Source organism: Mustela lutreola, chromosome 12 (assembly GCF_030435805.1).
Source record: "Mustela lutreola isolate mMusLut2 chromosome 12, mMusLut2.pri, whole genome shotgun sequence".
In the NCBI taxonomy this organism is placed as follows: domain Eukaryota; kingdom Metazoa; phylum Chordata; class Mammalia; order Carnivora; family Mustelidae; genus Mustela; species Mustela lutreola.
This window is the reverse complement of record NC_081301.1, coordinates 95,801,845-95,825,462: the sequence shown is the minus strand read 5'-3', so window position 1 is coordinate 95,825,462 and position 23,618 is coordinate 95,801,845. Positions and strand designations below refer to the sequence as shown.

The 23,618-nt window shown below is 45.5% G+C and overlaps 1 protein-coding gene across 2 annotated transcripts in view; it reads left to right on the top strand.

The window, feature by feature from the left end:
* Nucleotides 1–23,618, top strand: part of IARS1 (isoleucyl-tRNA synthetase 1) — a 71,226-nt gene that overhangs the window by 21,857 nt on the left and 25,751 nt on the right. For both annotated transcript variants that reach the window (XM_059141309.1, XM_059141311.1), the window contains exons 8-19: nucleotides 2,534–2,621; nucleotides 2,867–2,927; nucleotides 7,075–7,170; nucleotides 11,422–11,544; nucleotides 12,239–12,330; nucleotides 13,004–13,102; nucleotides 14,720–14,846; nucleotides 15,979–16,052; nucleotides 16,413–16,607; nucleotides 18,357–18,443; nucleotides 20,897–20,980; nucleotides 22,010–22,154. In XM_059141309.1, the coding sequence (XP_058997292.1) occupies nucleotides 2,534–2,621; nucleotides 2,867–2,927; nucleotides 7,075–7,170; nucleotides 11,422–11,544; nucleotides 12,239–12,330; nucleotides 13,004–13,102; nucleotides 14,720–14,846; nucleotides 15,979–16,052; nucleotides 16,413–16,607; nucleotides 18,357–18,443; nucleotides 20,897–20,980; nucleotides 22,010–22,154 (1,271 nt within the window). The remainder of the gene's footprint in view (nucleotides 1–2,533; nucleotides 2,622–2,866; nucleotides 2,928–7,074; nucleotides 7,171–11,421; nucleotides 11,545–12,238; nucleotides 12,331–13,003; nucleotides 13,103–14,719; nucleotides 14,847–15,978; nucleotides 16,053–16,412; nucleotides 16,608–18,356; nucleotides 18,444–20,896; nucleotides 20,981–22,009; nucleotides 22,155–23,618) is intronic.

The following is a 23,618-nucleotide window of genomic DNA, read 5'->3' as shown; positions in this document are numbered from 1 at the left end:
AGCCTCACTGCAGGTGGCAGTTGCAAGTCCTGTGCTTCTGACAGACTGTGACCCCCACGAGTTGAATTCATTTGCTAGAGCAGCTCATAGCTCAGAGACACTGAACCAGTTCACTGTGAAAGGACGTAAAGGTACACGTGAGCGGTGGAGTGCGGTGCAGGGGTGAGGCCGGGTGGTCCGGAGCACAGGACCTCTGTCCCCCAGGGAGCTGGTGTGGGCGGCCCTCAGCATGTGGATGCATTCACTAACCTGGAAGCACTTCACACCCCATCCTTGGGGGTAAGGGAGGCTTAACTACTTAGGCAGGATTTATTAAATCATTGGCTTTTGATGATTGAAAGCCATCCTTAGGTGACCTGTGGGCTTTCCAGAAGTCCCCTCATTAGCATAACAAAGGACCCCTTTATGGCTGTTACCAGTTAGGAAATGACAAAGGTTTTAGGAGCTCTGCCAGGAATGGGGACCAAGACTGAAATATGTATCTATTCTAAGTCCTTGTGTCACAGAGTCAGTACCAAAACTTCAGAGTTCTGTGCCTTTCAGATAGTCGCTGGTAGAGAGTTAGCCAAAGTCCTCATGAAGCTCTTTCCGTAGAGATTTATGTGAAAAAAGAAGATTCTTACCTTCAGGTTTGGGTAGTTTATGGAAGGAAGGGAAGCCCCGGAAAGAAAGCCATAGTCAGAAAAGAAATGACCGTACAAGATAGGTGACTTGATTCACAGCGGCTTGTGAAGCAAGCAAAGGACTCGAAGGAAGGAATGGGGGAAGGGCAGTGTGCAGAAAACAGGGGTTTTTATTACTACTTAGAAGTGCCTTGGGAGGGATTCCTGGCTGGCTCAGTTGGTTGGGTGACTGCATTCAGCTTGGGTCATGATCCTGGAATGCCAGGATCAAGTCCTGCATCGGGCTCCTTGCTCAGCCCCCGCTGCCTCTTCTCTGACCCTCCCCTCTCTCCTGCTCTTTCTAGCTCTCAAATTTAAAAAAAAAGTGCCTCAGGAGCAGATAGGGTCAGCAGCTGGTTTCCTATGTTCCCAGCCATGGGCACATAGCCTCTCCAGGCAGGGACAGGCCCATGGCGAGAGTTCCCTGTGTCTCCCTGGGGATGTGGCTGTTCATTCTCTAGTGAGCCTGATAATCTGAGGGGCCATCAGGTGGAAGGACTTCAGTTCTGTCCCTCCACTGCCTGCATGCGACTCAGGTACCTGGTGAGCCATTTGTCCTGAGTTTTATCCAGAAAATGTGGACTCTGGTGACAGTGAAGGTCTGATGCAGCCAGAGCTGGTAGGTGGCAGTGTTGTTTCTAGTAGCTTTTCAGTGAATTGCAAAGGCCTTCTCAATGATCTGTTGATTCTCATGTTTCTTACAGTGAACTGAATCTACATCATAGACTCTAGCAAATCCTTGGGTATATCAGGGGTGGCTGGCTGGCTCATTTGGAAGAGCATGCAGCTGTTGATCTCAGGCACATGAGTTCAAGCCCCATGTTGGGTGTAGACATTACTTAAATAAAAACCTTTTTTTAAAAGATCTATTTATTTATTTATTTATTTATTTGACAGACAGAGATCACAAGTAGGCAGAGAGGCAGGCAGAGAGAGGAGGAAGCAGGCTCCCTGCTGAACAGAGAACCTAATGTGGGGCTCGATCCCAGGACCCTGAGATCATGACCTGAGCCGAAGGCAGAGGCTTTAACCCACTTAGCCACCCAGGCACCCCTAAATAAAATCTTTTAAAAAATGCTTTGGTATGTCATACTTTACAGGTGGGAGTTTAGTCTTTTTTATGAGGCGATTTGTCATTTGTTATTAAATTGTAAATGTTTATACATTTATTCTAGCTTTTCTATTCCTAGAATAGTATCCTCCGGAAACACTCTAATAAGGGTACAAAGATAAATACAATGGTATTCATTACCCCCATGTTCACAGTAGTAACAATCTGAAAACAACTTCAATGTCTAGTATTATTTGATAGGTTAAAAATGACTTGCACTTCTTTAGAATGGGGTACAGTACAGCTATTTAGAATGAGAAAGGACAGTCTGTGTTGATATATGGAAAGATGTTCACAATATAGTATGTAAAGATAGACTGAAAATGGTATTGACTGATATCCCATAATTACTTTTTTTTAAAGTAGCCATTTACATAAAACTTACGTTAGTATAAACATAAAAAAATACCTGGAGGGCGACACTCAAATGATAGTGTCAAGATGAGCAGGGACTTTTACTCAGGGAGTTTCTTGATTTGTTAATGTTACAGTTTTTAAGCATTCCCATATATTACCTCTGGTTGGAGAAAATAAAGATTACTTTATGTAAAAAGGAGAGAAGTTCAGTTAAGTGCATGTGCTGTTTTTGTCTTCTTTGGGTCTGGAAAACAGTGTGCGTTGGTGCCCTGGTGCATTTTTCTGTGACTGCTGCGCATATGTGGCGATACAGGACCCCGCAAGGGAGGATGTGCTGGTGTGTTTCTAGACTCTGCCGAAGTCTGAATGTCACTGAAGTCCACTTTTCCCCTTGCTCTCCTAGATGTTGTCAGAGGAAAATTACTCATTTTAATGGAAGCCAGATTATCAGCCCTCTATAAGTTGGAGAGTGACTATGAGATCCTTGAAAGGTGAATATAAAATTATTGATTCGTGCATGTGTGTGTTAACTTTGAAAGGTGAAACACTTTATTACCCCAAAGCTCAGTTTTTTAAGTTCAGCTAATACTACTGAGTACATTCACATCACACATTCCAGCATTAACGACTAAGAAACAAGTAGTAAACCAGGGGGGAGTTGTGACTTAATTGTCTGTAGTTTCATTTCTTTGAGGATTTTAGTCTAATTATGGGTTTGCCTTTCTCCTTTTTCTAGATTTCCTGGTACCTGTCTCAAAGGCAAGAAGTATAGGCCCCTGTTTGACTATTTTGTGCAGGTGAGCTTAGGGACCTCTACCACGCAGGTACTCTGTACCTAAGTACTGGGTCACCAGAATGCTGTGATGATGCCTGTAGTGGGAGTCGCTGTACTGCTGTCCCCTGGCTTGTATGGTGTGCCTGGCTTAGATGGTTGTCTGTGGCTTATTAGCTGTCTGTGTCTTGTGTGGGTTTCCTGTGGCTTGTGTGGATGTCCTGATCCAAAGTCTGTCTTAGTAGTAACAAAGTTAAATTGTGTTTGTTTTGCTTTCTTGGTTTAATAATTAAAATCTATGGGAATGTTTTTAATACTTTTCTCAAGTTAGAAAAGGAAGCACATAAGTTTGTATATTTTTGTTGTTTATAGTCGACATATCATCCAGGAAATTTATTGGGTTTTTTGTTTCTTTGTTAGTTCTGTTTTGTTCTGGGTTTTTTTTTTTTTTTTTGGTTTTTTGTTTCTTTGTTTGTTTTTTAAACAAATTTAAGATAGTGCTCAGAATAAAACCTGTGTAACACTAAACAGAGTTCATTTCAAGGAAACTGATGAGGCGGGTGTTCTAAAACCTGGCCACCAAGGCAGAGTTCATACATGTGGTAACTTAGTTTTCTTAAGAGTCACAGAGCTGTTTTGTGCAGTTTTCATTTTCTGGCAACAGAGATTCCATACTTGAAAGCCCACCATCATCACCAAAAGAATAGAGTCTGCAGGAATTTCCCATGGAGCCCCGTCTCTTCAGGGATAGAGTTTGGTTAGTGCAGGTGACCTCTGCCATTTGGGCTCTGTCCACAATATCGCTCACATCTGTCTCTTCATTTTTGTGCTCCTTGAGTGTTTTCCCATGTTTCTCATCGTCCAAGTACTGTGGCACCACCTGGCACAGTGACTCTTGACTTCCCCACACATAGCTGCTGTAGCCTACTGTTGCCCAGAAGCCTTACCAATAACACAGTCGGCTAACACATAGTTTGTATTTTATGTGTGTTATATACTATATTCTTTTCTTTTTTTAAGATTTTATTTATTTATTTGACAGAGAGAGAGATCACAAGTAGGCAGAGAGGCAGGCAGAGAGAGAGGGGGAAGCAGGCTCCCCGCCAAGCAGAGAGCCTGATGCGGTGCTCGATCCCAGACCCTGGGATCATGTCCCCACCCAAAGGCAGAGGCTTTAGCCCACTGAGCCACCCAGGCACCCCTGTTACATACTATATTCTTAAATTAAGATAGAGGGAAAAAAAAATTATTAAGAAAATCATAAGGAAGAGAAAATATGTAATAGTATTTTCAGTAGTGGGACGCCTGGGTGGCTCAGTTGGTTAAGCAGCTGCCTTCGGCTCAGGTCATGATCCCGGCGTCCTGGGATCGAGTCCCACATCGGGCTCCTTGCTCCATGGGGAGCCTGCTTCTCCCTCTGACTCTGCCTGCCACTCTGTCTGCCTGTGCTCGCTCTCGCTCTCTCTCTCTGACTAAATAAATTAAAAAAAAAAAAAAATAGTATTTTCAGTAGTATACATACATTTATTGAAAAAAACTTCTTGGTGTTTTAAACAGTTCTGAACACTTTGTTTTCCTAACCATTAAGTATATATGAAAAGGTTTTCTCTATAAAAAGACACAAAGTACAAAGTCCTAGCATATCTTATACTGTCCTGGAATAGAAAAAGTCAACTTTCCATATTATGAGATTAGCAGAACCATGATACATAAACTTGGAAAAGTTAACATGTGTGCATAAATACCAATTAATTTATAGTCTGAGTATAGATGTAGCACTTGCAAGAATAATTGCCAGGTTGAATATGGCATATACAAAAACTGCAGCATAGTGTAGAGAAGTAGGAATTTTTACAGAATCACACTCAGTGATCTGTAATGTAGTATGAACTACATTTTAATAGGCTAAAGAAGAAAAGCAGCACCTCAGCAAGTACTGAAAAGCCTTTAATAAAACTCAGCTTCCCTATGTTTAAGTCTCTTAGAAAACAAGGAATAAAGAAAACTTCCTCACTAAAAAAGAAAAAAAAATTTTTAAAAACCACATATTGGTAGGTCAGGCAGGAGTGGATACCCACCAGGAAGGCAATGTCCTGCGTCCTGGTGGCTTTGGATCTGCTCTAGTGGCTCCCCAGCAGGCCTGGAGACATAGGGCAGCTGCCGCATGGCCATCAGCAGCTGTGGCCACACGTGGGCTGCGGTGCCTTTAAGGGAGGAGTCTGTGCCCAACCAAAGCAGGCTTCACCTGTCCTGATGCAGCCCCGGAGCCCGGTTCCCAGAGGGCTGTCCCTGCTCTTTGGGCCCGTTCTGTGGCCCAGCCTCCTGTCTGCCAGCCCTGGGTGCTGGACCCCACCACTCTGTCACTACAGGACCTGCAGCACTACCTGGCCTCAGGTCCCCAGAGGGCTGACAGCAGCCTCGGCAGGCTCCCTGGGTACTCAGGGCGGCAGGTGTCACCTCTGCACCAGTCACCTTTAATTCAGTCTCCTGGAGACTGGGGTGGACAGTTGAAAATAAACACCTTATGGCTTTTGCTGTCCACTCCTAGGGAGAAAAATGTTTAAGTAGACCCTCAATCTGTGTTGTTCAAGGATTAGCTGTAAAGACCTTCCTCCTCGCTGTGAGCCTGCAGCCGCTTGCCCCCACACTCCGCTCGAGTGTACTCCGCTTGGCCTGACTGCTTCCGAACCACATCCACTAATGTTGCTTTAAACATCTCCTTCACTGCTTTTCCTCCTTCCCTGCCTTTGTTTTCCTCCTGTCTAAAAAATCCCTCACCTTTCTTTAAAGTCAGATGTGCTCAAGTACAACCTATTCTTCAAAGCTGAATTCAGATACCATCTGAAAAAAACATTTTTTTGAAATGCCTCTGGTTTCTCCTGAAAAATCTCATTGCTCCGCTCTTCTCTTGTGTATCTTAACATATTTTACTTCGGATTTTTTTGTCTTAAAACTCTCACTAGGGGCGCCTGGGTGGCTCAGTCGGTTAAAGCATCTTCCTTCGGCTCAGGTCGTGATCCCAAGGTCCTGGGATTGAGCTCCTGTCGGACTCCCTGTTCAGCGGGGCGCCTGCTTCTCCCTCTCCCTCTACCCCTGCGCCAGCCCCCGCACCGTTCTTTCCCTCTCTCTCTCCCTTTCCCTTTCTTTCAAATAAGTAAAATCTTTGGGGAATAAAAGAAACATAGGAATACTATGTGCCGTTTTCATAAGATCATTGATTAAATGTGATTAAGTATGAAAATCATTTCTGGAAAATCATTTCTGAAAGTACATTTTGCAGAAGCAGAAAGACAGGAAAGCAAAGGGTCAGTTTAGCTGAACCGGTGTGTGCAAAGACGTAGAGATGAAGGTAGAAGTAGGTCTGCAGCATTTTATGTAGTAACCTGACTTTTCAACAATGTTTCTCTACAGTGTGTGGAGCGCCTTTAACTAGAACTTCTCACTCTGGGCACCCATTCCAGATTTTTTGTGGTTTGCCTTTGTATCAGGGCTGACAGGAAGGTGACTGGGAGCCGCACTCCAGAGGTGTGGTGGGTGAGGGGGCATAAGCTGAGGCAGCAAGAGAAGCTGCACACGGGGAGTAAGGGCAGGGCTGGGGCTTTGGAAGAACTGATTAAGCCCAGTTTTATGACTAAGGAAGTTAGAACATTTTCAAGTCTTCAGGTAATTATTTCATTTCTAAGGGAGAGATTATTCATAGAAAAGAGCATATTTCTTCCCAATCTGAATTTTTCTGTCCTCTTTCTGAAAAGAATTGTGCATGTGAAGAGTTTTTTCAGGGGCGTTTGACTGGCTCAATGGTTAGAGTGTGTGACTCTTGGGGTCTGGAATTCGAGCCCCACATTAGGTACAAAGATTACTTTAAAATCTTTTTTTTTTTTTAAGATTTTATTTATTTATTTGACAGACAGAGATTACAAGTAGGCAGAGAGAGAGGAAAGCAGGCTCCCCGCTGAGCAGAGAGCCCTACGCGGGTCTTGATCCCAGGACCCCAGGATCATGACCTGAGCTGAAGGCAGGGGCTTTAACCCACTGAGCCACCCAAGTGCCCCAAGACTAGCTTTATTAAAAAAAAAAAAAATTTTTTTCATGTTCTTATCATATGCTGTTACAAAATTGATGAACGACGTGGCAGTGTCTCATCCACTTTGCCTGCTGACCTTCTGTTCCAGTGCAAGGAGAATGGTGCTTTCACGGTACTTGCTGACAACTACGTGCGGGAGGAGGAGGGCACAGGAGTGGTGCACCAGGCTCCTTACTTCGGTGCTGTGAGTACTAGAAGTCTTGCAATCGTGTCTATGGGAAGGGAGCGTTGTGGCCACTGAGGGTGTGTGTGTGTGTGTGTGTGTGTGTGTGTGTGTGATGCACCTCGTTCTTGGGCACACTGGCCCTGCTCTTCAGGCTCACTGCCCCCAAAGATGGTTTATCAAACTTAAATCTGCAATTTCCTTTCATTCTGAGCTGATCTCTGAAAATGATGAGCTGAACCCTGGGTGTTGCTGGGCCTTTTGTTTCCATTCATTCATAACTTACTGTCTGTGCACTCTGCTCTTTTCGGTGTGCAGTTCTATGGGTTCTGAAAAGGGCATCGATTTACATAGGCCCTGTGATCATCAGAGTGTGGAGAGGTGCCACACCTCCAAGGGTGCTCTTGAGCAAGTGCCATGGTGAGAGCAGAACTTGACCTCCTCAAAGCTATATGGTGTGGCTAATTTTAAATTTTTCCCAGAGTAGTTTTTCTAAAAATGCAAACATTTCTAAAATTTTTCTAAAAATGCTGTTGATGTCATTTGTGTATGAACAAATGCCCACTGGGGACAGAGGCTTGATCGTTCCGTCAGTGGGAGTGAAGTTAGATAGTCTGTCTCCATTTTTTTTGCTTTCGTGCCTAACCTCTGCAGAGATTTTTATTATAGGACTCTTCAAATATACACAGATGTAAAGAGGTATCAAAACAAATCCTGATGCTCACGACATCCAGCTGCATTAATCATCAACATTTGGGACGTCTGTTTCTTCTATCTTCTACCTTGTCCTTTTCCCCCACACCTCCTCCGCTTCGGCTTGAGGATTTCGGAAACAAATCCTCAACATCCTTTTCTTCATCTGCAGATATTTCGCTACACAACTGTGACTGATATGGCCCTTTATTTTTAATATTGCCACCATCCCACTGTTGTACCCAATAAAGTTAATGCTTCCTTAGTGTCACCTAATACCTGGTCAGTACTCAGTATGATGGAAGCAGTCTTCATAATACTGTTTACTGGGTTTCAAGAACTAGTCCAGTATTAGTTATTCATAATAATTTTAGGGTCAACTGGTATGATTCCTACACGGATAATAAATAATAAAAAGAAAACTTCTTGGTTTTGAATTGTGGTTTAGGTTTTCCCATTAAAATGTATTTGTCATAGGGGCGCCTGGGTGGCTCAGTGGGTTAAGCCGCTGCCTTCGGCTCAGGTCATGATCTCAGGGTCCTGGGATCGAGTCCCGCATCGGGCTCTCTGCTCGGCAGGGAGCCTGCTTCCTCCTCTCTCTCTCTGCCTACTTGTGATCTCTCTCTGTCAAATAAATAAATAAAATCTTTAAAAAAAAAAATGTATTTGTCATAAACTAGGTATGTTTGGGTTTTTTGTTTGTTTTTTTAGGTGCCACATAAGAATGAAATCATATGTTCTATTTGTCTTTGTCTGATTTATTTCACTTAGCATAATACCCTCTGGTTCCATCTGTGTTGTCAGGAATGGTAAGATCTCATTCTTTTTTTTTTTTTTTTTTTTAAAGATTTTATTTATTTGCCAGAGATAGAGAGAGAGTACACACAAGCAGGCAGAGAGGCAGGCAGAGGCAGCGAGAGAAGCAGGCTCCCTGCCGAGCAAGGAGCCCGATGCGGGACTCGATCCCAGGATCCTGGGATCATGACCCGAGCCGAAGGCAGTGGCTTAACCAACTGAGCCACCGAGGCGTCCCAAGATCTCATTCTTTAATGGCTGAGTGAGACTCCGTGATAGGCATCACGTCTTCTCTGTCCTCTCGTCTCCTGGACACGTGAGTGGCTTCCATATCATGGCTCTTGTAAATAATGCTGCAGTAAACACAGGGATACATATATATTTTTGAATTAGTGTTTTCATTTTCTTCAGGTGACTAACCAGGCCTGGATTTGCTGGACCCTATGATGCTTCTGTTTTTAATTTTTGAGGAATCTCCAGGCTATTTTCTAAAGAGATTGCACCAATTTACATTCCCACTGACGGTGCTCAGTGGTCCCTTTTTCTCCACATCTTCGCCAGCACTTTTTGTTTCTTGTGTTTTTTATTCTAGCCTACCTGACAGGTGTGAGGTGATACCTTATTGTGTTTTAGATCTGTGTTTCCCTGATGAGTGATGTTGGGTATATTTTCACATCTCAGTTAGCATCGCTATCTTCTTTGGAAAAATGTCTCTGCGGGTCCTCTGCCCATTTTTTAATAGGACTGTTTGCTTTTTGGTGTTGAGTTGTGTAAGTTCTTTATATATTTTGGATATTTACCCTTTATCAGATAGGACATTTGTGATATCTCCCTCCATTCAGTAGGTCGCCTTCTATTTTGTTGATGGTTTCCTTTGCTGTTCAGAGGCTTTTTATTGTGGTGTAGTCCCTGTAGTTTATTTTTAGTGTTGAATCCCCTCCCTGGAGAGACATAGCCATATATATGTTGCTGTGGCTGCTGTTCAAGAGATTACGCTCTCTGTTTTCTTTTAGGAGTTTTATGGTTTCACATCTCCCATTTAGGTCTTTTATCCATTCTGACTTTATTTTTGTGTATGGTGTAAGGTAGAGGTCCAGTTTCATTCTTTTGCATGTAGCTGTCCAGTTTTCCAACATTGTTTATTAAAGAAACTGTCTTTTCCCCATTGTATATTCTTTCCCGCTTTGTAGTAGATGAACTGACCAGATAAGCATGGGTTTATTTCTGGGCTCTCTATTCTGTTCCATTGGTCTGTGTCTTTTTGTGGCAGTACCATGCTGTCTTGACTGCTTTAACTTTGTAGGATACCTCGAAATCTAGGATTATGAAACCTCTAGCTTTGTTCTTAAGACTGCTTCAGGCATTCAGAATCTTTGTGGTTCAAGCAAATTTTAGTATTATTTGTTCTAGTTCTATGAAAAGTGCTGTTGGCTTTTTGGTAGGGATTGCATGAACTCTGTCCATTGTTTTGGGTAGTAGGGACATTTTAAGAATTTCGTTCTTTCAGTCCATGAGCATGGAATGTCTTTCCATTTCTTGTCATCTTTAATTTCTTTTATCAATATTTTATAGTTTTCAGAGTACAGGTCTTTACCTCCTTGATTAAGTTTATTCCCGGGGCGCCTGGGTAGCTCAGTGGGTTAAAGCCTCTGCCTTCGGCTCAGGTCATGATCCCAGGGTTCTGGGATCAAGCCCCTCATCGGGCTCTCTGCTCGGCAGGGAGCCTGCTTTCTCCTTTCTCTGCCTGTCTCTCTGCCTGCATGTGATCTCAGTCTGTCAAATAAATAAATAAATAAAATCTTTAAAAAAAAAAAAAGTTTATTCTTAGGTATTTTGTTACTTTTGGTGCAATTGTAAATGGGATTGTTTGCTTAATTTCTCTTTCTGCTACTCTGTTATTAGTGTATAGAAGCACATCAGATTTCTGTATGTTGATTTTGCATCCTGTAAAATCTGATTTTGCTGATTTTATTTGTTCTAATAGTATCTTGGTAGAGTGTTTAGAATTTCTGGATATAGTCATCATGTCATCGGCCAAGTGGCAGCCCAACTTTTTCCTTACCAGTATGGATGTCTCATTTGTTTTTGTTGTCTGACTACTTTGGGTAGAATTTCTGGTACTACATTGACTAAAAGTGGTGAGAATGGACATCCTTGTCTTGTTCCTGACTATGGAGGAAAACTGTCAGTTTTTTCCACCATTTAGTGTGGTGTTAGCTATGGGTTTTTCATATATGGCTTCTATTATGTTGAGGTATGTTCCCTCTGAACCCACTTTGTTGAGTTTTTTTCACAAGTGGGTGTTGAATTTTATCCAGTGCTTTTTCTGCATCTATTGAAAGGATCATAGAGTTTTTACCCTTCATTTTGTTAATGTGATGTAGCACGTTGATTGATTTGTGGACACTGAACATCCTTGTATCCCCAGAGTGAATCCTACTTAATCGTGGTGAATGATTTCTTTTACTGTAGTGTCGAGTGGAGTTTGTTGGGTACTTTTGTGTCTGTGTTCACGAGGGATACATGTGTGTCATCTTCCTCCTTCTTTAGTGGATACCGTGCTGTATACAGGGGTGTGTGCAGTAACGGCTGGGAAGATGATGTAATCCCTGTCCAGCTACAAGGCTCTGGGATTCTCTAAATGGTCCTGAATTAACTTCAGCTGAGAAGATAAAGTCCGTTGCACTTAGGTGTCAGAATACTGAAGCGTTCTCTTGTAAATCTGTCACCTCCCACACTCCTATCTGGTACACACTCAACCTGTTTCGTTCCCCTTGTCCCCAGGACGACTATCGGGTCTGTATGGACTTCAACATCATTCAGAAAGACTCTCCTCCTGTTTGCCCTGTGGATGCTTCAGGCTGCTTCACGGCAGAAGTGACAGATTTCACGGGACAGTATGTGAAGGTCTGTGTCTCTGTGACAGAGAAAGGTGTGGGTTTCATCACACTTCTTTCTTTAAGCAGCTTTTTATTAAATAGCTTCGTATCTGGATTCTTTTTCCAGGAAGTTGGTTTGGTTTGGTTTCAGCACATAAAACCAGAAAAAGATAGATATTAGCAGCCACATTCTAAGGGTCTAGTATCTTCAGAGGAAGCATGCTAGTTTCCTAGGCAGGAGTCCTTGGAACTGGGCACTGACTGGTAACTCCTGAAGCAGCACTGAGGCTTCAGGGCCGTCGTCGCTGTGGAAGACTTCACTACCTCACATGGTCTGGAAGTGCTCAGGAAGATACCTAAAGTTAGACTGTGCCTCAGTTGTGGACAGAGTATATTTTACAATGCATGTGTTGTTGGGTTTTTTTATGTTATTTGATAGAGAGAGAGAGACAGAGAGGGAATACAAGCAGGGGGAGTGGGCAGAGGGAGAAGCAGGCTTCCCGCCAAACAGGGAGCCTGATGCAGGGCTTGATACCAGGACCCTGGGATCATGACCCGAGCTGAAGGTGGTCACTTAATGACTGAGCCACCCAGGCACCCTTACATCTGTTTTTTTTGCCTGTAAGATATTAAAATACCAGATTGCAGTGATATACATAATTCTTGGGTGTTACCAAGTATTGCAGGATATTTTAGTGGCTAGATTTTTATTTTTTAAACAGGATGCTGACAAAAACATCATCAAGACTCTGAAGGAGAAAGGCCGACTTCTTGTTTCCAGCACCTTCACTCACAGTTACCCCTTCTGCTGGAGGTGAGAAAAAGGGAAGACTTCCAGCTCGAGCTTCTAGCCTGTGGGGGCCATGTAGCATGTGTGCCCGTTCCACAGTCTGCGGTCCCCCTCTCATTTGTAAGCTTTACAGTTAGCGTGGGGAAACTGCCCTCTTGAATTCCATTCCTCTTGTATAGTTCCTCTTTTCCTCTACACTCGTCTGGGAAATATCAATATGTACAGATGTTTTGTGTCAGGGCCACATTTCTTTAAAATGAGACATATCCCTAAAATTTCCCAGTGGAACTTGGGGAGAGATAGAAGATGACACAAGTTAGAATACAAGATCGTGCTGTGAAGATGTGCATGGAATTGGAATGTTCAGTGCCATCGAGTCTGTTACCACATTGCCTCTTTGCTGAAGCTGCTGTCATTTCTTAGACAGCTGTCACACACCAGCAAAACCATTTTTTTTTCTTGTTCTTTAAAGCTTTTACCTTCTTGGTGTTGTGGAGGGAGAGGAGCAGGACCAAGGACAAGGCATTAATGTTTGTAAAAAAAAAAAAAAAAGAAAAGAAAAAAAGAAAGAAAAGGAGTTTTAGCAGAAGGCCAAGTAGATGGGGGTGATGTCAGTAAGAGACCAAAAGTTGCTCTCACCGTGGGTGCCTGGATACCTCGGTCTGAGCAGCCACATGCTGCGTTTTTGCTTCCCCAGGTCAGACACTCCCCTGATTTACAAAGCCGTGCCCAGCTGGTTCGTGCGGGTGGAGCACATGGTAGACCAGCTCCTGCGGAACAACGACCTGTGTTACTGGTAAGCAGGGGCCGAGTGTCCTCACAGGACACTGTGTCACGGGCTCACATTTCTCCCAGGTTATAATAATTCTGATAGCTCTTTTAGTCTGTTTTCAGGACCACAGATTAATTTAAATAATATTAAAAGAAGTAGCATCCTTCGTAAGATAAGCCAAACGAAGGGAGCGTTTTGCCTTTCTGTTAGCCTTAAATAATAGTCATTTTCAGGATAAATGGTTATTTTTGAATCTACCTACAGAAGCTATATGTGCTTCCTGCTTTTGATGCGTGCTGAGTTCGTAGACCGTGCCGATGAGCACTAGTGGGACAGAAGCCTTGCTCTCAGCTAGTATGTGACCTGCAAGGAGGTGTTACTGCAGCCTGTAAGGCTGAATAAAGTCGGGCTGAATCTGCGTATTATAGAACACTGTTTTTCACCGAGAGTTCTGAGGGCGATCACTATTTCTTACTTCCACAAGAACCCAACGTGACTTAAAAATTTACTGCATTTCATTTTGGAAGAATGGGGAGAATCTCAGGGCAGTAAAAGGAAAGGATTATGAGCTACTATGAACTATCGCTTTGAGAGCGAGCGAGCGAGCGTGTGCACACACGAGCAGGGGGTGGGAAGTGAAAAAGGGAGGAGAGAAAGAATCTTAAGGCGACTCCACACGGAGCATAGCTTAATGTCACAACCTGAGATCGTGACTTTGCTGACACTCAACCAGCTGAGCCGCACAGGTGCCCCATGAACAAGCTTTTCTGCTTTCTAGCAAATTGACCCTGATTTCTCCAAAAGAAAGCAGTTTTTCATTTTTATTCCTAGGAAGCTCTTCAGTTGCCCTACTGTGTGAAGTGCTGCGTACGGGCTGTTAGGCTGTGGCCTCATGAGGGTGCCGGCCTATAAACTGATCTTTGTAATACCGGGCACAGCTGGGGTGCTTGGGAACAGGATGTGTGGGACCGGGAGCGCCTTAACCAGCCTACTGCTTAGGAAGGTTTCCTGCTGAGCTGGACTTCAGGGTATAAGGAGCCGTGGGACTGACTCCGCTCGGTGGGGGGAGGAGAGGAGGGGCGGCTGCAGGGTGAAGGTCCTGGTGGAGGGACGGCGTAGGCCGAGGCGGTTAGGTGAGAAGCCGCACTCTAAGGAATTCCCGCATTGCCAGAGCTTAGAGTGGGATGGCAGGAGACCCCCCCATGAGCCTCAGGAGGCGGCTCTGGATCAGCCTTCCATAGCCTAGCCTGTTGTGTGGGTGCTGGGAGCCCATGCTAATGAGTGTCCGTAACAGCAGTATTGTGTGGACGCCCTGAAGACTAGGTCGGAGCGAGCCCAGGGTGGTTGGCATCATGGTGACCGGTCGAGGGCTGCTGCCATCCCCTAGCTGGGGGCAGTGCAGGGAAGCACGTGCGCTGTGGGGTTCCTGTTACAGAATATCTCCGGGGTGAATTCACGACAGGTGCAGCACCGTGAGTGTCCTGTGCTGTCCACACAGAGCACATCCTCCTAGGAGTGAGCGCAGCATCTCTAGGGCAGCAGGTCCACAGAGCATATGCAAAGATTTGTGCAGATCTGATTTACAGATTTGCTTACTGATGTTCTCAGGCGTTGACTGTCTGTCTGACCTGTTTATTGCAGGGTCCCAGAGTTTGTGCGAGAAAAGCGATTTGGAAATTGGCTGAAAGATGCACGTGACTGGGCGATTTCCAGAAACAGATACTGGGGTACCCCCATCCCCCTGTGGGTCAGCGATGACTTTGAGGAGGTGAGACAGGGCCTTGTGTTCTCACATTGATTTTTGCTGAAGGGCTTCATTTGTACGTCTGGACGTAGTTTCTTTTTTCTTTGCCCCTTTCTTATTTCTTCTGTTTTTCTTTTTTCCTTCCTAGAATAATATAAATAGAATTTGGGAGTTTTTTTTAAATTTACTTTTACTTTACTTCTATTAAATACAATTTTTTAAATCTCCCTCTGTGTAAAAGTAAAGAAGGCAATTTGTATTTTTCTGAGGGAATCCACGTGTGTGTAAATACGTATATAGGTCTATGGATATACCCCCACGTGCTGGACAGAAGCCGTCATATACGTATTTACACACACAGTCACCTGGTTTTATAAATTCGAGGTTGCAATACTTTGGTAATGTTTTTAAGCTTTCCCTTTTAACTGCTCTGAGGGGGGATTTCATATGCCATGACTTGGTGTAGGTCTGGACTTTCAGGCCTGATCATCAGTTACTCACAAGGAGAGTAAAGGGGTGAGCAACAGAAGAAAGACAATTCAGCAGGCCTCCCAGGACTGAACTAGAAGGGCGGAGGATGTGGTGTTCCCTAGGTAGCAGACACCTGGGCGAGAACCCACAGCAGCTCCTGCTGGGGCCACCCCACCGCGTGGGACCCTTTCAGGGCCTCAACTGAGCTGAGGGCAGCCTCTTTGCCTTGACGAAACCCTACATGATGTCTTGTGATCTCGTTGGTTTGATCTGGTCCACACACAGTAATTTAGTTCTAACTTCAACTTAGAAAGATTCCTGATCAAGGAGTCAAATTCAAATGTCAGGAAGAAACTGAGATGCCTCAGAGTCACAGTATAGGCATTTCACTTAAACTGATTACACGGGGCAGAGATCTGGACCTAGTAAGCCGTCAGCAGGGGCATGTTGAGATGATGCTGTTAGGTCCTCTCCACGTAGGGACTCCTGAGACAGTGGTAGGTGGCAGAGTAATGGAGCCCACTGACCTCTTCAGTGACCTGCAGCCTTCCGTGAGTGTAAGCCACGTTAGTGACAACTGTCCTGAAGAACAGAGGTTTCTAAAACTAAGTGTGAATGCTGCGTAAATTAAAGCTGTGTGATTTTTGCTCTGAGGTTCTCTTGCTTTTTAACTTTGCTTTGACAGGTAGTATGCATTGGATCGATGGCAGAACTTGAAGAGCTGTCGGGGGCAAAGATCTCTGATCTTCACAGAGAGAGGTAGTTTCTCAATGTTGATTCGGTTTCATTGTGTCATTCAGAGAGCATCGACATGGCCTCTGAAGCAGATTACGGAGCTGCGTGTAGAAATCAAATACCGGTTTACGGAATTACATTATTGATGACTCATGTCATGTTGAGGAAGGGTGGCCTCTATCTTTGATTTGGATGTGGGCAACTTTGGTATAAAGCCCCGTATTGAGCCCCCCCACCATGCCTCTAAAGGCTGTGATAACTGCCAGTATTTCTGCTTGCAAATGAGTATGAAATCTCATCAGGGTGTTGTGTTTCCTTTTGACAATTAAACTGCAAGTCCTTTTGTGGTTGAAGTTAATAGACGTGGCTTGGCTTGTTTCTTAGCATTGATCATCTGACCATCCCTTCCCGCTGTGGGAAGGGAGTGTTGCGTCGCATCTCTGAAGTGTTTGACTGTTGGTTCGAGAGCGGCAGCATGCCCTACGCTCAAGTTCATTATCCGTTTGAAAACAAGAGGGAGTTTGATGATGCATTTCCTGCAGACTTCATTGCTGAAGGCATTGACCAGACCAGAGGATGGTATGTTCTTGTTTCGGTCATTTTACTGATCTGATTTGATTTCACAGATACTTTACTGAGTACCTAGCGTTTATCAGCTTGGTGCTGGAGAGGCTGTGTCAAATGAGACAGGCTCTGCTCCTGCCCTCTGCCCCCTCACCACCAAGTATACTAGTAGTAAAGTATCTTTTGAGTTGGGATCTTTTACTACAGTAAAGCTGTGATTTTAGAGTTTATTTCATAGACATTTTGGAGTAGATTTGTTATACTTAAAGATTAAGTGGCACAAAATAATGTATGTTCTCAGCTTGTTCATTTTTTTTTTTTAAGATTTTATTTATTTATTTGACAGATATCACAAGTAGGCAGAGAGGCAGGCAGAGAGAGAGGGGGAAGCAGGCGCCCTGCTGAGCAGAGAGCCCAATGCAGGGCTCGATCCCGGGACCCTGAGATCATGACCTGAGCCAAAGGCAGAGGCTTTAACCCACTGAGCCACCCAGGCGCCTCTCAGCTTGTTCATTTTAAATCATTTACTCAAATGTTTAATGAGTACTTTAATGAGTACATACAAGATAATGGCTTGGGTGCTACAAATTTAAGGGTTGATTGGAAATGTGCTCAGATATTAAGGCTATTCTTACACAATAAACATTCTAAAAATCCAGACTGGGGGAAAAAGACAAACCATGGTGGGGCGGATTTTGGCATTGGTTTTATCTGGTACCTGTTAAAAGCAATGCCATCATCTTCTGAAGTAGAGGAAGGTACAGTACCTTCTTCTTGCTTCTCCTTTCATTAGTGGTGATGTTGCAGAAGTGTTTAAGGAAGATAGGTGTCATTGTCTGCTTTGACACTTTCGCAGTAGATACAACAAGTTGATTGAATTCCATCCTTAATGTTCCAGAAGGTGCTCTTTTCAGCATCCAATCCGTTTCTCTTTAGGCACAGGTCCAATACCTTTCTTAGGGAAGACGCCTTGCCAGTAAGTCATTTCAGGCCCAGTGATGTCTGTCAGCATCTAACAGCCCTCACGTGGGTCCGTAGGCACTCGCTGCCTCCCTCCCCTTCCCTCAGACTTGGGCTGCCTGTCCTAGCAATCAAGTCCTCCTGACCTGCCTTCAGAGGAAGGATATCAGTCCATGTCCCGTCATGTTCTGGGAGTGTAGAGTCAGCCTGGAGATGACACCAGAGCGTCAGTTACTGGGGTGGCTGCAGGGAGGTGGTAGAGTTTAGGAACAAGCCACACAGCAGCCTGGGTGACGGCTGGCAGAGCAAAGACATCGTCTGTGCTCCTACGGTCTCTGCCTTCTGACTTCTGGGTGAGAATGTCTGCGTCTTTTGTCATCAGACTGTCCCATGTGACCTTGTGCTAAGGCCACACACGTCTCTGGATTTGCAGCCTGACATGTCTGGAGGTCCTGATAGGAAGGCCAGCACTGTCACCCAGCTGTCTCCTTCGAGGAAGTCAACAGTACTGTCCTCAGCGGCTGGGGGTCAGTACTCAGTCCAGGCCTTTATTAGCCATAAGTCACATTTTATGTTTTCTAAACTGATTGGTTTTGCGGTCGGTCCTATGTGATTTTTTTTTTAGCACACCCCAAATGATTCTAATGTTACTGGATTAAGAACCTTTGCTGTAAGTGATCTTTAATAGGTGTAACTGACCTACAGTAGAAATTCAGTCCAGTAAATAAGCACAGATTTTTTCCCCTATGCTTAGATTCCTTTTCTGTTGTTGCTGAGCTGTCTTCTTCTTGGGTTTTTTTCCAGGTTTTACACCCTGCTGGTGCTGGCCACTGCTCTTTTTGGACAGCCGCCTTTCAGGAACGTGATTGTGAACGGGCTCGTCCTGGCAAGGCAGGTGCACATACTTGTGTTGTGACTTGTGCCGGTCCATGGCCCCCTTGGCTCTGGCCGCCATAGTCTGGATGGACGTAACCATTCTTTGTGAATCCAGCCCAGCTTTGCTCCTGCTCTCCTCCTTCCCCTGCTGTCAGCATCGCTCTCTGCTCTTCCTTTCCATCCCACCCATCCTGCTCACGTCTTGTCTCCAGGGCGCGCCTGCACGTACCCTCTACCCCAGGGAGAAGGGCAAAGTGGGGAGCTGGGGGCGGGGGAGGCGTGTGTCCTGCGATGCTGCTGGCAGTGGAACATCTGTCGTGGGGGATTGGATCAGGTGCGCGGGCCTGTAGCCCTGGTTTCATTTGCGCCCGGCCCTTTAATGAAGATTATTGTTAACCACTATTTAATATGAGGAAGCTGGGGCGCCCGGGTGGCTCAGTGGGTTAAGCCGCTGCCTTTGGCTCAGGTCATGATCTCAGAGTCCTGGGATCGAGTCCCGCATCGGGCTCTCTGCTCAGCAGAGAGCCTGCTTCCCTCTCTCTCTCTGCCTGCCTCTCCATCTACTTGTGATTTCTCTCTGTCAAATAAATAAATAAAATCTTTAAAAAAAAAAAATAATAATAATAATAATAATATGAGGAAGCTGAGGGTTCTAGAGTTTCCAGGATCATAAGGAATCAGTTTTTTTTTCTGTTGCCTATAGTTATAACAGAAAAAACACAAATCAATAAAACTAAGAAAAAACATGTATGCAGATACCCTGCCTCATGTCCTGTCTGAGGGAGGACGGCCCCTGATAACCGCGTTTTGATTATATGTCTTCTCTCATCCAAGCCCCAGAACTGTTTCAGATGGGTACTTTCCTTTTTTCTTTTTTTAAGATTTTAAGGTTTTAATTTGAGAGAACATGAGCAGGGGGAGCAGCAGGCAGAGGGAGAGGGAGAAGCAGGCTCCCCACTGAGTAGGGACCCAGATACGGGGTTCGATCCCAGGACCCTGGGATCATGACCTGAACTAAAGGTACACACTTAACTCACTGAGCCACCCAGGCACCCCAAGGTGAGTCCTTTCCTTATCTCAGTTTGACATTTGAGCAATTTGAGGTATAAAAAAATTAAACAACTTGCTTAAAGTCACACAGCAAATGATGGTAACTTCATGTTTTATACCTAAGGAAGCTGGCTCAACAGTCTGCTTTTTGTTTTTTTAAGATCTCATTTATTTATTTGGCAGACAGAGATCACAAGTAGGCAGAGAGGCAGGCAGAGAGAGAGGAGGAAGCAGGATCCCCGCAGAGCAGAGAGCCCGAAGCGGGGCTTGATCCCAGGACCCTGAGATCATGACCTGAACCGAAGGCAGAGGCTTTAACCCACTGAGCCACCCAGGCGCCCCATTGGTTTTTTTTTTGTTTGTTTTTTTATTTTTAATTTTTTTTTAAAGATTTTATTTATTATTTATCTGACAGAGAGAGAAATCACAAGTAGGCGGAGAGTCAGGCAGAGAGAGAGAGAGAAGCAGGCTCCCGCTGCGCAAAGAGCCCGATGCGGGGCTCAATCCCAGGACACTGAGATCATGACCTGAGCCGAAGGCAGCGGCTTAATCCACTGAGCCACCCAGGCGCCCCGCCCCATTGGTTTTGTTTTTGTTTTTGTTTTTTATTGAAAATTTTGTTGAATTGTAGATTTGCGTGCAGTTGTGAAATAGTAGCAGAGAGCCCTTATGTGCTTGCCCGGTTTCCCCCCAACACCACCACAGTCAGCTGCTGATAGGGCCCCTGTTCTCCTCAGACTCTGCATTTTATGCATACTTGTGTGCTGCTGTGTGCAGCTGCACACACACACCACACGTGTAGGTCCCTGTCCATCAGCACAGTCAAGGTGCTTGGCTCTTTCAATAGCGCAGGACCCCTCCGTTCTTCTGTAACCCCCCACGCTCCCGTGCTCAGCCGCAGCCCCTGACAACCACTCATCTCTCCGCAGCTCTGTGAACTCTGTCATTTCAAGTACATAACGTGAAAGCAATCACACCACTTACGACCTTAGAGACTGGCTTTTCCCCTCAGTGGGATCCTGGAGATCTCCCAGGACGGGTGTGTCCTCAGTCCCTTCCTCCCGATGGCTGAGCAGCGCCCCGTGGTGCGGGTGACCACCACTGCGCCCCTCACCTGGGGAAGGACATGGGGTTATTTCCAGTGGCCGCTGACTGTGAATAGAGCTGGGAGCTTCCATTACAGGTTTTTGCATCAATACAAGTTTCCAGTTCTCTGGAATAAATGCTGAGCCTATATTCTTAGCTTCTCCACCGACTTCACTGTGGAATTCAGAAGGAAGCTTGCAGGTGTTAATAGCCACTTGTGCCCTTATCCCACTTGCATTTCTGTCTTCCATTTTGCAGGTAACCTGTCACTGTTGTAAAGATAAGCTGTGATGGTGACTTACTTAATTGGCATCTCCCTTTTGTTTTTCAAGTGATGGTCAAAAAATGAGCAAACGAAAAAAGAATTATCCGGATCCACTTTCCATCATCCATAAATATGGTGCCGACGCCCTCAGGTACAAGCCAGTGCTCTGCCCTGTGCATAATGTCCTTTTTACGTAAGCTTCGCTTGTTCTGTTAATCATGTTCCTTTGATTTAGTTCATAATTAGCTATTTCAGACTTTATCTCTGTTACGGGGACAGTTAAATCAGTGTGGTGTTGGCTTCAAACCCTCAAGGCAGCTTCTCAGGAATAAGAAGATTTCTCAGAAACAAGAGGTTTTAGGAACTGGATCCTGTGTTGCCCCCGGCTGGCCGCTGGGGTTTCAGCCTCACTCCCTTGCCTGGCTCTTCATCTCGTTGGCCATTTATTTCGTTTCTGTGCTTGCAGCTTGGAAGAGCCATCTGAGGATGATTTATGCTAGGGCAAATGAAAATGCATACCGAAGAGCTTTGAAAGAAGTGTGAGCCACTGCTTGAAATGTTAGTCCTTGTCATGCCCATTAGGTGTCGAGGTGGAAAGGAGCCACAGTGGTCACATCCTGCATCCTCCTGCTGCAGCCACAGAGACCACACCCAGGGGCTGAACCGAGGAACATTTAATGGGGAGTCCTACCCCCCCAGTTAGTGGTTAGCCTGCCCCTCGGCACTGCTGACAACCAAGCCAGATCATTCTCTGCTATGGGGGCTGTCCTGAGCATGTTTAGGGACGTCCCTGGCCTCTTCCCTCTGGAAACCCCTGTGTGCTGGCAGAGCACTTGCGGCGGATCCTTTTGTGAACTCCGGTGCCTGTGCAGGGTGTCGAGGAAGGAGGCCCCGCTGCCCGAGGCCCACACCAACACTGGCACGGGGCGTGCTTCTAGGTTGGTCAAGTGCCACATTTTGGTCTGGGGTTATGTCTCCCCTTTGTTATTCGCTAGGTCTCTTGCACAAACAGCTTTGTCAGTTTTAAATTAACCTAAGAAGAGTATTCTTAGGTCTTTTGTATATCTCTTAATTCTTGCCTTTTGTATAAAAAATGCTGTTTGCAGTGTCAACATGTCTAGTAAGAATACTTGTATTAATTTGTATATTCCTTTTCCATGTAACATTCTTTCTCACCCAGACTGTATCTGATCAACTCCCCGGTGGTGAGAGCAGAAAACCTTCGATTTAAGGAGGAGGGTGTGCGTGATGTCTTGAAGGATGTGTTGCTCCCTTGGTACAACGCCTACCGCTTCTTCATCCAGAACGTCCTGAGGCTGCAGAAGGTGTGGGGTGGGGGCCCGGCAGGCTGGGTTGAGCTGGGTCTGCTCCAGAGCTTGGGTGGCGCTGCCAGCAGTCCCTGTGGGTGGGACTCAGGGCCACCTTGGGGGCACTTCATGAAGGTGCTGGGCAGGCTCCGCTGGCCTCAGGAGGCACTGGGGCCTCCCCTGTAGAAGAGCTGCCTGGGAGGTGCATCCACTGCCCCGCTGCCCTCCCCTCATGGAACCAAGGCTGGTGGCGGTGGGGGTGAAGAGCCCACCACTCCCAGGGAGGGGACACCTGGTGAAGACTGCTGCAGGCAGTGCTCAGTGAGACATCGAGATCTAGATTCTGGAAGTGAGAGACTCCAGTGGCCATTAGAGGGGGAATGGCACATGTGGAAGTGCCTGATGGCCAGGGAGACACCATCTGAAAACCTATGTGCCTGGCTGTGCTCTCAGGGCGCCGTATGGTCAGGTCAGACTCCAGTACCCCTCATCTTTTATGTCCAACAGCTTACAGTAGAATCAGTGTGTCCATTACTATTGGCTAATCGTACAACGTTGATGCTTTCTGGAAATGGGCTGGAGGTGTGAGCTGTGAGTGTCCCCCTCGAGCAGGCTGGCTATTCCCATGCTGCCACCTCTGGCTTGTCTCCCATGTGGGCTTCTCCCTGTGAGCTGAGGAGGGCAGGCGCTCTCCCCAGGCCTCTGCTGCTGTGGGACACCAGAGCACCATGGGGCTCACCTGGGCTTGGCCATCAGACGCCGGCTCTACCATCAGGCTCTCAGATCAGGGCCAGAGTCAGCACAGCCATTGCGCCGCCAGCCTGGTGTTGCTGCTGCATGAGGGGGGACAGGTGGACTGGACCTTCAGCATAAGGACAGTTTTGCAAAGCGGGGGAGTGGGGGGGTACAGAGCATTCTAGTTAAAATGGACAATTTAAGCAGAGATGTTAGTTCCTAATGCTCATGTTCAGTCTGTAGACAATCGTCCAGCCCTAGCCAGCTCTACTAGCTTTCCTTCATTGGATCTGAAGTAACTAAATCCTACACTTAAAAGATTTTGGAATATTTCTCAACTCATAATCATTTTTGGTACAAAGGAATAATTTTTTCCTAAATTCTGTTCAGAGTAGTCAAAAATACAATTCATTAACTGAGTACTTTATATCCCAAGTTTAGAGCTTATTTGGAAAATACTGCTGAGAATCAGTAATTTAAATTGCCACTTGATCTGGAGTTTTGTGGATGGCTATTGTGAGCCACTTCAGTTTAAGTGGGTTTTTTGTTGGTTTGTTTTTAGATTTTATTTATTTATTTGACAGAGAGAGATACAGCGAGAGAGGACACACAAGCAGGGTGAGTGGGAAAGGAGGAAGCAGGCTCCCTGCTGAGCAGGGAGCCCAGTGTGGGGCTCGATCCCAGGACCCTGGGATCATGACTTGAGCTGAAGGCAGGTGCTTAACGACTGAGCCACTTAAACCACAG